The 14939-nt window shown below is 28.6% G+C and overlaps 1 protein-coding gene across 1 annotated transcript; it reads right to left on the bottom strand.

Annotated features, from left to right (window-relative positions):
* Positions 1–1285: 1285 nt before the first annotated feature.
* Positions 1286–12030, bottom strand: LOC112594930 (UDP-glucuronosyltransferase 2C1-like). Its single transcript, XM_025339949.1, has 6 exons — positions 11959–12030; positions 10236–11065; positions 3486–3705; positions 3202–3421; positions 1896–2190; positions 1286–1291 (listed from the first exon to the last, which is right to left on the bottom strand). Exons 2-6 carry the CDS (start codon positions 11052–11054, stop codon positions 1286–1288), a joined length of 1560 nt encoding a protein of 519 aa, XP_025195734.1. The 5' UTR covers positions 11055–11065; positions 11959–12030.
* Positions 12031–14939: the final 2909 nt, after the last annotated feature.

Below are 14939 nucleotides of genomic sequence, written 5' to 3' on the forward strand. Positions count from 1 at the left end.
TAAATACTAGTATTATATTTTAATAATTATTAATTACTAATCAGTATGTATGATGCAGTTGGCATTCACCAAAGTTAAATTCAGGTGTCTATTTCGAGCTATCACTAAAACGTAAGATCTTATAATCATTAAGTCTTAAAGATCCTTAAATTATATGGAAAGTGGAATTTTCAAATAGCTGCAAATATCATGGGCCAATGAAAATACGTAATTTGTTACTAATTATTTTTTTAAATGTTTAATTATTAAGTATGCTGTAGAGTAATTATATCGTATATATCATATTTTTATTATATACCTATTTTACAATTATAAATTATAACTATACTGAATCTATTAGTTTTTGAAAAAAATTTTTTACTTATTTTCCAATCAAAATAAAACAATATTTAAAAAGTAATGTTTTTTTATCGTTTTAATTTTTTGAATGACTATATACATTTTTAATTTCATTTTCTTAAGCAAAATATTTTTCGGTGTAATTCGATGCATAAAAATCGAAATTTGGAGCATTTTAAGTTTAGATGAATAGAGAAGTAGACCAACATTTTAAAGGATATCCCCAATCCCCTACCCCTCCACCACATGTAACTAAACTTTTAATACTTATAACTTATTGACTATTCATCCGAATTTCGATTTTTATGTATCAAAATACTCCAAAAAATATTCTGTTTCAGAATACAAAATCAAAAATGTATATTTTCTTTAAGAAAAATAAAAATATTAAAAATTGTAATGATAAAGAATATAAAAAAATATTTTATTTTGACTGAAATTTATATAAAAAAAATATTTTCAACAACATCAATAGATTTTATAAAAATGAGTGTTGTTTGATAAAAGAATCGTTCTGTATAATAAGTATACAATATAACCTATAAAACAAAATTATTTCTATCTGTAATAAACTTATACATATATATGTTATGTACATGTAATAAATATATATGTATATAACAATTGAACATCATTTGAATTAGGCACTCTTACTAAACTATACAAATATATTACATTACTTTCATATTAATAAGGTATTAGAATACAAATTTTATAAAAATTAAAAATAAATTGACAATTAGTGCTTAAAAGATAAAAGTTTTGGTATAAAAAAAAATGAGATGGTGAAATATTTTTTTTTAGTTGTTTAACATAAAATGAGAAAACTATATAATATAAATTACTGTAATAGGAACCTATATACAAACATAATCTAACCTTAAATGTAAAATTATTGGGTAGTACTTTAAGAGTAATTTATGACAAGTACCCATATAATCAGCCATTAACTCTAAAAGGAAATATATACACAAGTATTTAATAAAATCTTATAGGTAATTTTAAACCCTAACATTTTATTATTAAAAACATAATATTTATTTTTATAAGTTATATTATAACAGAAAATCAACATAAATAACTTTAAATTACTAAAAAATTACAATGTTTTAAATTTTAATTCAACAATATTATATTATGTATAACTTATTAATAATTAGATACTATTATTGTTTTGATTATAGGTACTATTTACATTTAATAAGCACTTATTATTCTTGTATATTAAAACTGTTTCGGTGAATTAAAATGTTTATATGATTTAATGTCTACATAGTATACTTTTATGTACATAGCTTCTTTGTGAGTAATAAAATTTATGAAAAAAAATACGTAATATTTAAAAAAAAGTCATTTACATACAAAACTTTCCAAAATATAAAACCTAACATACATAAATATATATTTTAGACCATTTACGTATTACATGTTCATCATTTTCGGAATGTTTATAAAATGAAGAAACAAGGAAAATTACACATGTATGAATACAATTTAAACTATAACTTATAAGCCACTAATTAATTATTTCTTAATATATTATGATTATCAATTACCTGTTTCTTAATAATAATTAATTTTTTGTGAAATTCTTGAAAATTTAATGTATAGTTTTGAAACCAATGGAAGAGGATATACGTTAAGTATGCAAAAACAATAAGTAATGTAACTACAACAGTGATTATATCTAATAGCAAGTATTGGTACCAAGTTAATTTAAGAGCTTTAGAATTTAAATGGTAAGCTCCGTTATGACGTAAAACATAATCGAACCAGTAATTGACCATTTCTGATGGCGAAATTGGACGATCTTTGAAGCGTTTTGAAACAACTTTTGCTCGGTGAGAATAACTATAAAGTAAAAACAGTATATTAATTTTTTGTTTTTAAAATAGTTAAATTCAAAAATATAAATTTTACCAATAACAAACAAAATATGAACTAAATATTCATTAGGTATAAGATTTTAAGTGCAAATATAAAAATGAAATGTTATCATAGCTGTGATCATTGTTTATTAAACAACTTAGGATAATAAATGGTCATAAAAGTTAAATACTCAATCAAATATTGAAATCTAAATAAATAGTCTTTAAGTTAATAAAGATTTTCAGAAAAAAAATGTGTGTCGTTATTTTTAGAAACTAGGTACTTGGTACTTATTCAAAATTTAACTATAAATTATTTGTGTATACTATTAATTTAATAGGGATTTAATTGTATTTACCTACATATAAATAAAATATTTAAAAATAAGATTCACGACTGAAATAGTTAATTTAGGTACATTTAAGAAATATTACGTCATATAGTAATATTTTAATCATAAGAAAATGATTTATGTAATCCATAAACAATCAGAATTATAGTGGTTAATATTTACATTTGAAATTTTTAACAAATAACTTAATAATAGCTAGTTCATTGGAATATTGGATTATATGATTTATGTATTGGTGATATCCATTGTCAATAAAATAAACAAGTAGTTTAAGTACTTATTGATTAAATAAACACATTCAGTGTTTTTTCTATATGTTCTACATTTTGAACTGTAAACAGTAAAATTATTTTATATTAAAATTAAAATAAATATAAGCTGTATGTTTATTTATTATTTTAAAGTGGGTAAAATAAAACAATCTGTTATGGATTTATTATTGGTAATTGGAATGGACGCCTGAATATTATTATATAACATTCATTATTGTAAAACCATTTATAGAAAAAAAAATATAAGCAATATATATATATTAAATATTTAACTATAAGTCACTTATAGAACTAAGTAGGTAGGTAATTAGAGTGATAGTGTACAGATCAAAGGGGAATTCGTTTTATTTAATTTATAAATGCACGTACTTTTTATCATTGATTAGCTCGTTAATTTTTTCCAAAAACGTAATTTTATTAACAGTTAATAAGTCCATTGATAACGCCATTCCTTCTTTCACTAAATTAGCCACATTTCTTGGTTGGTCATAATAAAGAGGGAACCCAAGAACCGGAACTCCAGCGTCTACGGCTTCGTACACTCCTGATATTCCACCATGGCTTATAAATAACTTTATATTTGGATGAACTAAAATGTAATTATGATAATTAAAATTTGTTTTAAAAAATGAATTAATATTTTAGAAACTTGCGAAGAATATCTCGCTGTAGGAACCATTTTCTTGTCATTATATTTTTAGGTAATCCGTTTATTTCACCGTCATACTTCCACAATACCCTTTGAGGAACTTGTGCAAATGCTTCAATGAATGTTTGTTTAATGTGCTTTGGCAAAGTTGACATAGACGACACGGATCCAAATGTAAAGTATATTACTCCATGTGGTGAATTTTCTATAAATTCTAATATATCCTGTAATATAAAAATTAAATAATTAAAAAAACTAATAAATAGCAGCATTGTATTTTTTCAAAATCATATATGCATATTGCATAGCATAAAATCAGTGTAATGTGATTTATACTACGTTATATGAACGATTTTTTAAGTTTTTTTTTATCAATAACTAACAGTAATCCAACAGTTTGTCTATACTATTGAAATATCGAAAAATATTTTAAAAAAATGAATTTTAAAAAACGTAACCAAACAATAAATATGCACATATACGCTGAAAACTTATATACATTTAATAAATACTATTACCTCGTATAATAAAAATGTGGCATTGAATCCATACTTTACTTCACACTGTTTTTTGTTAAAAAAAAATATACTTTCTATGTTGTTTTTGGAAATCCTTTAAACTTATACAATAGTTTTACGTTATTACTTATTATAGACGACAAGATTTAGTTAAACACATTTTACTGGTATTTACTTTCGTGTTATAGCGTATTATTTTAATCTTAGAGTCTATAGGGGAGGCTAAATCTACAACTAATCCTATTAATGTAAGTATTGAAAAATAAAAATGAATTGTTCAAAAGAAAGATACTTGAGAATACAGTTTTACGTGTCAGACAAGATTGAATGGACCTTTGGTGCTCAAGGCACAGCCACACAGGGTTAGAAACTTGGTTGTGAGCTCTAATAAATAGAGAAAAAAATACAATCCTGTTTTAACAATATATAATTGGCCGATTTTACGTATACATAACTTAAAGGTTAAATTAGTACCATTAAGAATATATTTATCATAAATTACTTATGCATGTACATTGACACTGCAATAAGAAATAATATCAATAATATACTACGAAACTATTAATTGAATTGGTGATGTGGTAGTTAAGATTCTATTATCGGTAATATACTAGTATGCGTTTGAGAATAAGTTTTAAAAAATTTCGGAGAGAAATGGTAAGAGTCTGATGGGTCTATAGGAGTTTGAGGAATCTGAAGGTTTCCCAGATTTGAAAATCATGATAATAATGGAGAATTTCCAATGGGTGGGAAAGTATGTAGTTCTTATCATAGAGTTGAATATGTGTGTTAGAAGAAGAAGAGTCTTTTTGGGTAGCTGGGAAGTAACTTCGGCAGTGATGAGAAGTTTTATGTATTGTGAATTTTTTGGACTTCACTTGGACGGATGTGCTTGGGCGGTAGAATCATAGAAAGTGGAGATATTAATGAATTTTTTATTTCTCGAATTTTGGTTGCAGTGTGTTATAATGGGATTGAAAGACCTGTGAGAGATGCTGAGAATATAAATTAACTTTTTCTGTGTCTTTGATAGCCCAGAAGCCGTCTGGTTTCCTTGACGAAAAAACTGGAAGTTGAGTTTGGAGGATTTTCTTAGTGTTTATCCATACCGAATTGTCTTAAGAGAACAGGGCTGCGAGGCGTGTTGTGCAAATTTTTTTGATCTGATTTTGGCCAGGAGTTTTTTCAGTTTATTTAATAAATTGTTGTAATGGCTTTTATATGATGGATATCTCGTTGTTTGCCATATAGTTTGGGTACGTCGTTTTTCAGTAATTAAGGATCTGATGTGCAGAGAAAAATTTGTTTTAAGAGAGATAGGACAATATGTAGGAGAAGGAAGGGCATAGATTTAGCAGTCTATAGAGTGAGCTAGTGAGTTGAGATGTTCCCTCGAGGGTTAGAAGCGCGACAAACCCATTGAGTATTTTTGGTGTTTATGTAACCACCAATGATATATTTTGGGCTAAAGGCGTTTATAAATTGCTCTAATTAATTTTGAGTTATATTATGTTGAGGTGGACAGTATGCAGCAACTATATTTATATTAGAATTGTTTAAGGATATAGAATTCCACAGGTTTGTTTATGTAGGTTTTGAAAACGGAAGGTAGCATATTGTTCATTGTTCTTTAGTGTATATGTAGAAGTATCTATTTTATCCTGATAGGAAGTTGTTGCTACATTTTCGATAACGTGATTATCAAAGGCGGCCGGTTCATTTTCAGTTGTGGCGAGAATAGAATAACGATTAAGTGTGATAAATTGTGTAGACTTATTTATGTTAATTGTTGTTGGAGAGTCCGGAGGTGTAGACGAAGTAGATAGTGGTCGTTTGTTTGTTGTTTTAACGATTTGGTTATTTTTGATTTTAATTGAAGAAACTTTTTGGTGGGTTGACATAATGACGCTTTCTTATCAGAGTCCTAAAGTCACTATATTTACGGCGCCAAGGATTCCGGTAATTAGGTAATTATTATAATTTATAATTTTATATTTAATATTTACGATTTGTTGCTTTCTCGTATTTTTGAAGTGGTTGGTTGAATGCAGTAATTAATTGTAGAACTGAGTTGATGGAAATTGAAAATTGCATCGATTGGTATAAAATTTATATAATTCCGTTAAAAATTAAAGACCTTAAGTTTATAGTAAGACAGAGCACCACAATTAAATGTGTCATGCGCGACGTACCGTTAGCAAGTGGTTTTTAAATTTAAATTTAAAAAAAAAACGCATTCAATATGCATTTTAATGGGCGGGATCTTTTTTTCGGTTTTAATCGACGACGCTGTGGGGACTGCTTTCGCATTACTTCCGCATCGTCGCCAATGGATGGGACCTATTTCGCCCAAAAATAACCGTACCCGTTTCGCCCAAATTTTGTAATTGTAAGATTCCCGTTTCGTCCAGATTAGTTTATACCAATTAAAAATTAAATTGGCAATAATGGTTCAGTCAAGTATTTTACATTATATTTAAGTATCATTTAGCGTTACCCAGATAACATCCCGAGGAGACTCACACGTATTCGTCGTAAGCAGTATACTCGCTGTATTATATCCCCATAGACTAGGATTAAATGTACTATCCTCAGAAAGTCAGAAATATGATTGTTTATTAAATAATCACAATATTTAATAACTTTATCATCAATAGGGCATTCTGACATAAAATCTCGTTTACTTTTTAAAAAAAACGGCCATATTATTTATACAATTTATAATACGGAAATCGGGCGAGGCACGTTTGGGCCAGGGACGTTTAGGTCACTAATAAAAATGCAACCCGTTTGGACCAGGATTTTGTGAACCCACTTGGGCCAATTTTTTTTTTAGTAAATTTAAGATAAAGACTTCTAATTAATTACTAGAAAGCCCGATTATGCTCGTTTCACATGGACGCGTATCGTACGCTTGCGCTTTTATTTTACAATGGTTAAGTTCATACGCACCGTATCGGTGATTAAAACACGCCATCATCGGAGTAATAATATGTTCAGTTAAACTGTGTAAACTAATTTGTAATTTCTAGATTATGTACAGAACAAAATTATTTATAATTGATAACTGACCAAAAACCCACAGTTATATTATACATACGTATAATACAAATATACAATATATATACAAATATATAATAGATATCTATTACAAAACGGTCTTATCGGCCAGTGCGATAATACTAATTGGCAATATTGCGGTTATTCGGCTATACATTATTATCAAAAATTTAAAACACTATGTTCTACGTATGCACAATGGTGACATCGAGGCTCTGTTTCTATAGCTTATACCATACTAAGTTAGTATTAGTATTTTCAATTTTGGTTAGTGCACTCTTAATATTCGTGTAGTACTGTAGTTAAAATGGATATCCAAATCGAAAATGTTTTTCAAACAAAACGAGGTAATACGTGTATAACTGTTGATAATTTTAAACTCAGTAAATGTAATATTTTAATGAATAGTAATATTCGTTTTCGGTGTACAAATCGTTCGTGCAACGTGACTATTATCGTTAATGATAAGCTAAATGAAATAATTGAAACCAAAAATTTTCCTCACAATCATCCTCCTCTAAAAGATAATTCGATCAAATTGGACATCATTAGAACAGCTGTAAAAAGAAAGGGGACAGAAGACCTGCATACCAAACCAAACAAAATTATTTTAAAAGAAATACGTCAAAGTGGATTTGATACAGATATTGAATATTCTAATTTAAGGTTAGTGCGTAAATCATTATATTGTGCCCGTAAAAAATTATTTCCGACGTTACCACAAACATTAGAAGATACAATTGATATACTTTCGGCAGAAGGAGACAATATAACAAAATTTAACGATGAAAAATTTTGTCATATTTCTTCGGATAAAAATTTAATTTTATTCACCTGCAAAGCAAATCTAAATCTTTTGTGTGATAGCACACATGTTTTTGGAGATGGTACTTTTCGTTATGCACCTAAATTTTTTTTCCAGCTGTATACAATTCATGTGTATGTAAATAAATTTTACATTCCTGTAATTTATTGTTTACTCCCATTCAAAAACTTGGAAATGTACCAATATATGTGGAATGAAATAAAATTATTATGTAAACATTTAACTGGCAAAAAACTAGATATGAAAAATTTCCATGCAGATTTCGAAAAACCTGCACATTGTGCTGTTTTAAATACATTTCCTAATTGTAAAATTGTGTGCTGCTTTTTTCATTTAAGCCAAAGTTTTTATCGCAAAATTCAAAAACATTATTATTTACATAGTAAATACAAAGAAGAAAACTCAGAAGTTGGAAATTGGTTGAGATATTTTTATAGGTTAGCTTTTTTACCACCATCTGAAGTTGGAGATGGGTATGCTCAATTGATGTCTATTGCTCCCAATATCGAACACGTTACTCACTTTGCTGACTATGTTTTAAATTATTACGTATCAGAAGATGCAGATTTTAATCCTTCTATTTGGGCAGTAGAACCTTCCGATTCACCACGTACAACAAATGGTCCTGAATCGTTTCACTCTCATTATAATTCACAATTTTATACACCCCATCCAAACATTTTCCAAGTAATTGACGTTCTTAAAGATTTCCAAGTTCAAACTATGCTGAAAATATCATCAATTTCAAATAATAAAATGAATGTTCAAAGAAATGATACACTTAAAAAACACAACATACTACATGCACGATGGGCACAATATAAAAATAGTGAGATATCTCAATTGACGTATTTGAAGATTATTGGACAAATGTTTCAAGCAGCTCGAATTTAAAATTTAAATAGTTCATAAAAAATATATTTTCGTAATTTAGTCCACTCGTATTTAAAAAAATAATAATTTGACAAATTTTATATTGTACCTAATGTACCTATTTATTTTTTAATATTTTTATCTTTAAAACGAAGTAATCATACATATTTGATATTATTATAAAAAAAAAAAACAATAATAAAAATAAAAATAAGAAACAGCATTTTTAACCATGCCAAAGACAGTCCTAAGCCTGTTAAAAATAAAATGGGAAGGAAAATGCTGGTCCAAACGAGTTGTATAAAAGTAATATTTTTTAGTCCAAACGGGTCTTTAAAATTGGTCCAAACGAGCTGTGTTTTAGAAAAATTAGTCCAAACGGGTCCTGCCCACGGAAATCTTACAATTACAAAATTTGGGCGAAATGGGTCACGTTCATTTTAATGTTCATTAAGTTTGATATCGTTAATCATGAGTCATTCATGACTATTGTTTTATCGTTGTAAACATTTTCATTTGAACATTGTACGCCATACATATCCAATACTATTTGTCACGACCAGTGGGGCAACCAAGATTTTTTTAAAGGGAAGCTGAAAAGTATAATTATTTTAAAGTAGCAAGTAAATGTAATTATTATTTTAATGTTTGATTAATGTTAATATTGTAATTATATGGTGAAATTGAACGATAATTAAATGTATAAAATAAATGTTTGTATAGTGTGTATACTGTTGTAAGAACAATAAAATTACGGTATTTCAGAAAGATACGACACGGTTCAAAAGAGAGGGGTCCTGACCCCTCCCCGTTGTTGGATCACTGGTGTCACGACTGATGACTTAGCACGTGTTTATACAAATATAGCATCAGATACCATATGACGTTCCCAAATCTCATCAAACTTAATTGAGCCGCGTGTCAAATGCAATTGTCAATTTATCACGATTTCTTTATGACGCGCGCTTTACAGGACGTCACAAAAAAAGACACATATGTCATGCACGCGTATAACCGTAAAAACAGAACGCCATCCGCAATCCGCGGCAATATACGATTTGAACTGTGAAAGCATGCGTACACAGTGCTAGTATAAAAGGCCGTGTCTGAGAGGGGGTCCACAAGTGATCCTTGTTTTATTAATTTCGTCATAACGAGTAAACGGGATAACAAAAATGTACTATTAAATTACAACTAAACTTTCAGAGCTGGTGCGTTATAGGTACGAGTATATTATTTCAAATATTACCTATGTGTATTGTTATACGTTAATGATTTTTTTAACATCGTTTTAATTCGTATACTTTATTTTCGACCAAACGTCAAAACCTATAAATTCAGTAATTAATATATATTTACTTACGATAATATTATAAATTATACAGGTTTTGGACCCCCTCCGAAAAAAAATTTCCGGATACAGCCTTGCCGAGGATATAATGTAATATTATATACACGTATTATAGACGTTACTCACGTCCGGCAACGCTCCGGGAGGTCGCAGGTGGATGCCGCCGATCTGTATCATGTTGACCGGAAACGGCCGCGGCGATTCGGTGATGAAATGCGTGTTGATGAACACCAACGACGGCTTGTGCCGGACCGCGGCCGCGTCGTACCGCCTCGGTTCGCGGTACGCCATGCGGACGTTGGTCAGCCACGGCACGATCTTGACGTACGCGAACAGCGCCACGTTGGCCAACCGCTGCGCGAAACCGTCCATGGACGCGCCGTTGTACAGCAGGTTGGGCACGTACGACGGGCTGGGCTCGGTGCCGAATATCGGCCGCTCCATGGGCGTGATCATGGCCGACGGGATGGCGTACACCTCGGGCACGCGCAGCCTGTGCGCCAGATAGGACAGGCACGGCGAGCAGAGCGGCTCCAGCAGGACCACGTCGTACGGGCGGCCGCCCGGGCCGCGGCGCAACAGGTCCCTGACCGGGCCGAAGTCGTAGAACGCGTCGCACATGTCGCGCTCCAGGCTGCGCTCCGGCACCGGCGGCAGCATGTCCACCACCGACCCGAACCGCTCCACCATGTGCACCGCGTCCGTCACCGGGTAGACGGGGAACACCTGCGACGCGTCGATTTCCGTGTAGTTCTCCCGGTCGCCGGCCGGCAGCGGCGTGATGACCGTCACCTGGTGCCGGGCGGTCAGCAGGTCCAGGATGGACTTCATGTACTGCCAGTGGCTCTTGCTGCCGTGGGGTTCGACCGCCAGTATCCGCGCGCCAGAGGTCCCGGGACACGATTGCGCGGCTAGCAACGCCAGCAACTGCAGTGACGTTTTCATCCTGTAGGTACCTACACACACAGCGACAATATGTACACAGTACGCACACGCACGCGATTCGTCGTCGCGTCTAAACGGTCCGACGCTATTATTGTGTCACTGCAGATATCGATTTACGGTCATTACGATTTCGATTAGGTGTCTGGACACAATATATATTTTATGTTTAGAATCTGTGCAGGTTTTAAGTCGTAGGCTTTCGCCGATTTTATTGATGGGCACCTGCAGAGTGTGAAATACGAAAAAATTGCACCTCTATAGGATAAAAACAGCGTACTGATGAAATCACAAATCATACCGTCGTTAAAATTGAAAACGTATGTGTACATTTTTATTATGATATTTTGTTTTAAACGTGGAACTGTATAAAGGTAATTTGAATGTTACGATTGATTATCAAATCATATAGGAGGTATAAACAGAACGTATTGCGGACATTAGTTATAACTATAATAATATAAATTATCTATATTGTGTAATGTAATTGTATTGTATTCGAATAAAGTATTTTGATGACCTAAATAGAGCAAAAGGTTTGAATGATTTTGCAAACACTTTTTGATTGCATGGTATCATACCCACTTATTTTCCTTGAAATTGTGAACAACATAAAATTAAAAAACGATTATAGCGGAAAAAACACTTTATTTTTCAAAATTAAATTACTGATTAAAAACTTCTGAATAAATATAAAATTTAATTTTAATTGCCAATTAATAGTAGATAACAGCTTAACATAACCCTGGAACGGCTGGAATATCTTTAAATACCTTTATAAACGATTTATAATTTGAAATTTAACATTTTTATTTTTTTTGAATTTGAGAACAGATATATTTTATAAGAACAATATCAAATAAATTAAACATACATAAATCATGTTTATGCGAATTTTTATACTAACCTTATTTGTATAGAACCCAGAGAAATACATAAATAATGGTCAGAAGTGTTTTGAATGAAATGCTTGTTCGGTGGATTATGAACGAATGTCAAAATATTGAATATGGTTTGAAAAGAAATATTAGACGTAAATAATGTAGGTACATAAGAATAAATACTAAATACATAAGATAAATACAATTAATTGATAAACGTGCAAATCTAAGTAGAAATCTAATTCAGATAACATTATTTATATGCATTAATTTATTGCAGCTAACAAAAATGCAGGTCAATGAACCTAAAACCAGTATTGTGATAGCATTAATTTATTTTTTAATAACATAAATAATTAGAGCAAACAATATTTTTCATACAACTAAAATGTCAGCATTTAATTAACTTTTACTTATACAAAATGTATAAAATAAACAATAGTTGAACGATTAAATAAAAATTGACTTAACTAACTCAATTGGTTTTAAAAAATATAGGTAATTTATGATATAAGTAATTTTTTTCTTGATAACAAAAATAACACTAACCTAGCCTATAAATTTGATGGAATTAAAATTATAAGATATATAATTAAAATTATATTTTGGTCCTATATATATATATATATGTATGTATGTATAATAAATACTTAGTTACATACGAATTAAATAACCATAGATTCAAAAGCTAGAAAAAAATATTGTTTCACAATTTGAAAGTGTTAGTAAATTTATCAAAATGTATTGCAATATATTCAAATGTTAAAAAAATGAACTGCATTATTAAATTAACTGGTTTAAACTCTTACACCGAAAATTAGAAAAATGTAATAATTTAAATGCCTTTATTCTTGCAATTAAAATACCTTAATTAAATTATTTAAGTAATATATGATACATATTTATTTTTTATTTTAAAATACAACTATCTTATTATAGAATATTTAATTTTCAAGAAATATTAAAATGATCATAATTGTTTTTAATTTAGATTTAAGTACCTTATTAAAAATGAATCGCTCTGTATGTATAATGCGTATGACATATAAACTAAATATAGGTACTATTTGTTATAATAATATGTAAATGATATAAACTTCGAATAACAATACTATTAAGATGTATATTTATAAAATGTACTATGTATTTTAAACCAAAACAAAAATAAGAAACTTGTTATAAAATGATTATGCATCATATTTACGTACACTAACATACACTTTTGCCCCCAATTCTAAATTTAATAACGTCATTTAGCTTTAATCAGATATAGATACTTCCACGCAAATATGTGCATTTATAAATATTAATGAAATAGCTTGAATCAAACTTCTACATTAAACTAGTAACTGTGAGTTAAATTATTTCGGTACATTTTTTTTTCATAAATATATTTATAATTATTACGATTTATAACTCTCTAATCTTTGAATTTCATATAAATAATTATTTTTATAATAAATTTAAATTTTTTTTCTTTCTACTATCTTTTTATACTTCTCTATGTTGCATTAATATAACAATATTAAAACTATATAACAATAGAATTTAATTATTAAGCATATTACAATCATTATACGCGTGTTACTACCATTTCACTGATAATTAATATTAATGATAATTAATAAAAAAAATAAATTATTGTATTAACAAATTATATTATTATATAACTAAATGGTTAACGATATGTAGTTATAGTTATATATATATATATATATTAAGAAACACAAATTAATTGTATGCTATTATTAAGTGGTATTTTAAAAATATTTATGTTTGCAATTTTACTACAACTAACTTTATTCCACTAATTAGATATGTATGCTACTTAAAAATATATTAACAATCAACATAAAAGCAATATAATCATCCGTAAGTTCATTATCAAATAATTAATAATTACTGCTTAAATTAAATCATATTATGTTATTACCACAATATTTAAGGTAAATAATCATTGTTAAATATGTTAAATTTAACTATTTAAGATTATATTATTTTAAGTTTACTGCTTAAAATATTTTAACAATCAAAATATAAAAAAATATTTAAAATTTTTAAATACTTGCATTAGTTAGCTATATGTTACAATTTCATCAATTAGCTATAAAATGAATTGATTTTTATAATTAAGTGATTCTAGCTATGATACATTAAGTTAAATATAGAATACTTCTTATAAACATATCACACATCACTGTGTATGATTAAAATAAATAATTTCAACTAAAAACACACCGAGTTAATATAAAAGTCTAATACACCTATAAATCTTTAAACCCATTTGTTGGTTTTACAACCTTTAAATCTAGAGTAATTCTAAGAAATCAACTGTTAACAAAATTCAAACTTTCCAAAATGCTATCATTTATAAAACCAGTAATGAACTATCATCAGTATTGTATCTCTAATGTACAATACGTCCACACAGATCTAAAAATTAAAACTATATGATGAATAATGTAATTTTTATAAAAGATTCTACTCCAAACTTTCTTGACATCTTATTTTGTCATATTTAAACTACCTACACTAACAATTTCAATTCTCTGAGAACGATTAAAAAATATGTGAAAAAAAAATGATTAAATAAAAACAAAAGGTAAGTTGCTTCATTAATCAGTTTGATCATTATATTTTATATTAATTTACTTTCATCATGCTTTGTTCTCTTAGGATATAAATTTTAAATATATTTTAAAAAACTGTAAATATATATTAATTATTATCACAACATGTTTTATAACTAAATATGTTTGTATTCTTTCCTTTACCACATACTTATATTTATTGTGCTCAATGGGTATAAATTGTTAATTGAAAATAAAGAAAAACAATTTTTAAATATGTATTTATAAGTTATTATAAATGCATATATATAATGAAGTGATCATTTCTATAATATCCAGTTTATCATGTTTATAAACACCACTGAAATATAATTCAAAAACTAAAATCCAAAGCGTCATAGTGAAATCATATTATGATTTATAAATCAATATGAAAA

This window comes from Melanaphis sacchari, unplaced genomic scaffold (genome assembly GCF_002803265.2).
Source record: "Melanaphis sacchari strain LSU unplaced genomic scaffold, SCAv2.0 Contig24_pilon_pilon, whole genome shotgun sequence".
In the NCBI taxonomy this organism is placed as follows: Eukaryota; Metazoa; Arthropoda; class Insecta; order Hemiptera; family Aphididae; genus Melanaphis; species Melanaphis sacchari.

Excerpts from the sequence above, each read along its gene's own strand:
- LOC112594930 (XM_025339949.1), bottom strand. The coding sequence starts at position 11,054 with ATGAAAACGTCACTGCAGTTGCTGGCGTTGCTAGCCGCGCAATCGTGT. Across the intron at positions 3,706-10,235 it reads CTCCCGGAGCGTTGCCGGAC|GATATATTAGAATTTATAGA; the intron begins GTGAGTAACGTC and ends TTTATATTACAG. Across the intron at positions 3,422-3,485 it reads CCTACAGCGAGATATTCTTC|TTCATCCAAATATAAAGTTA; the intron begins GCAAGTTTCTAA and ends ATTACATTTTAG.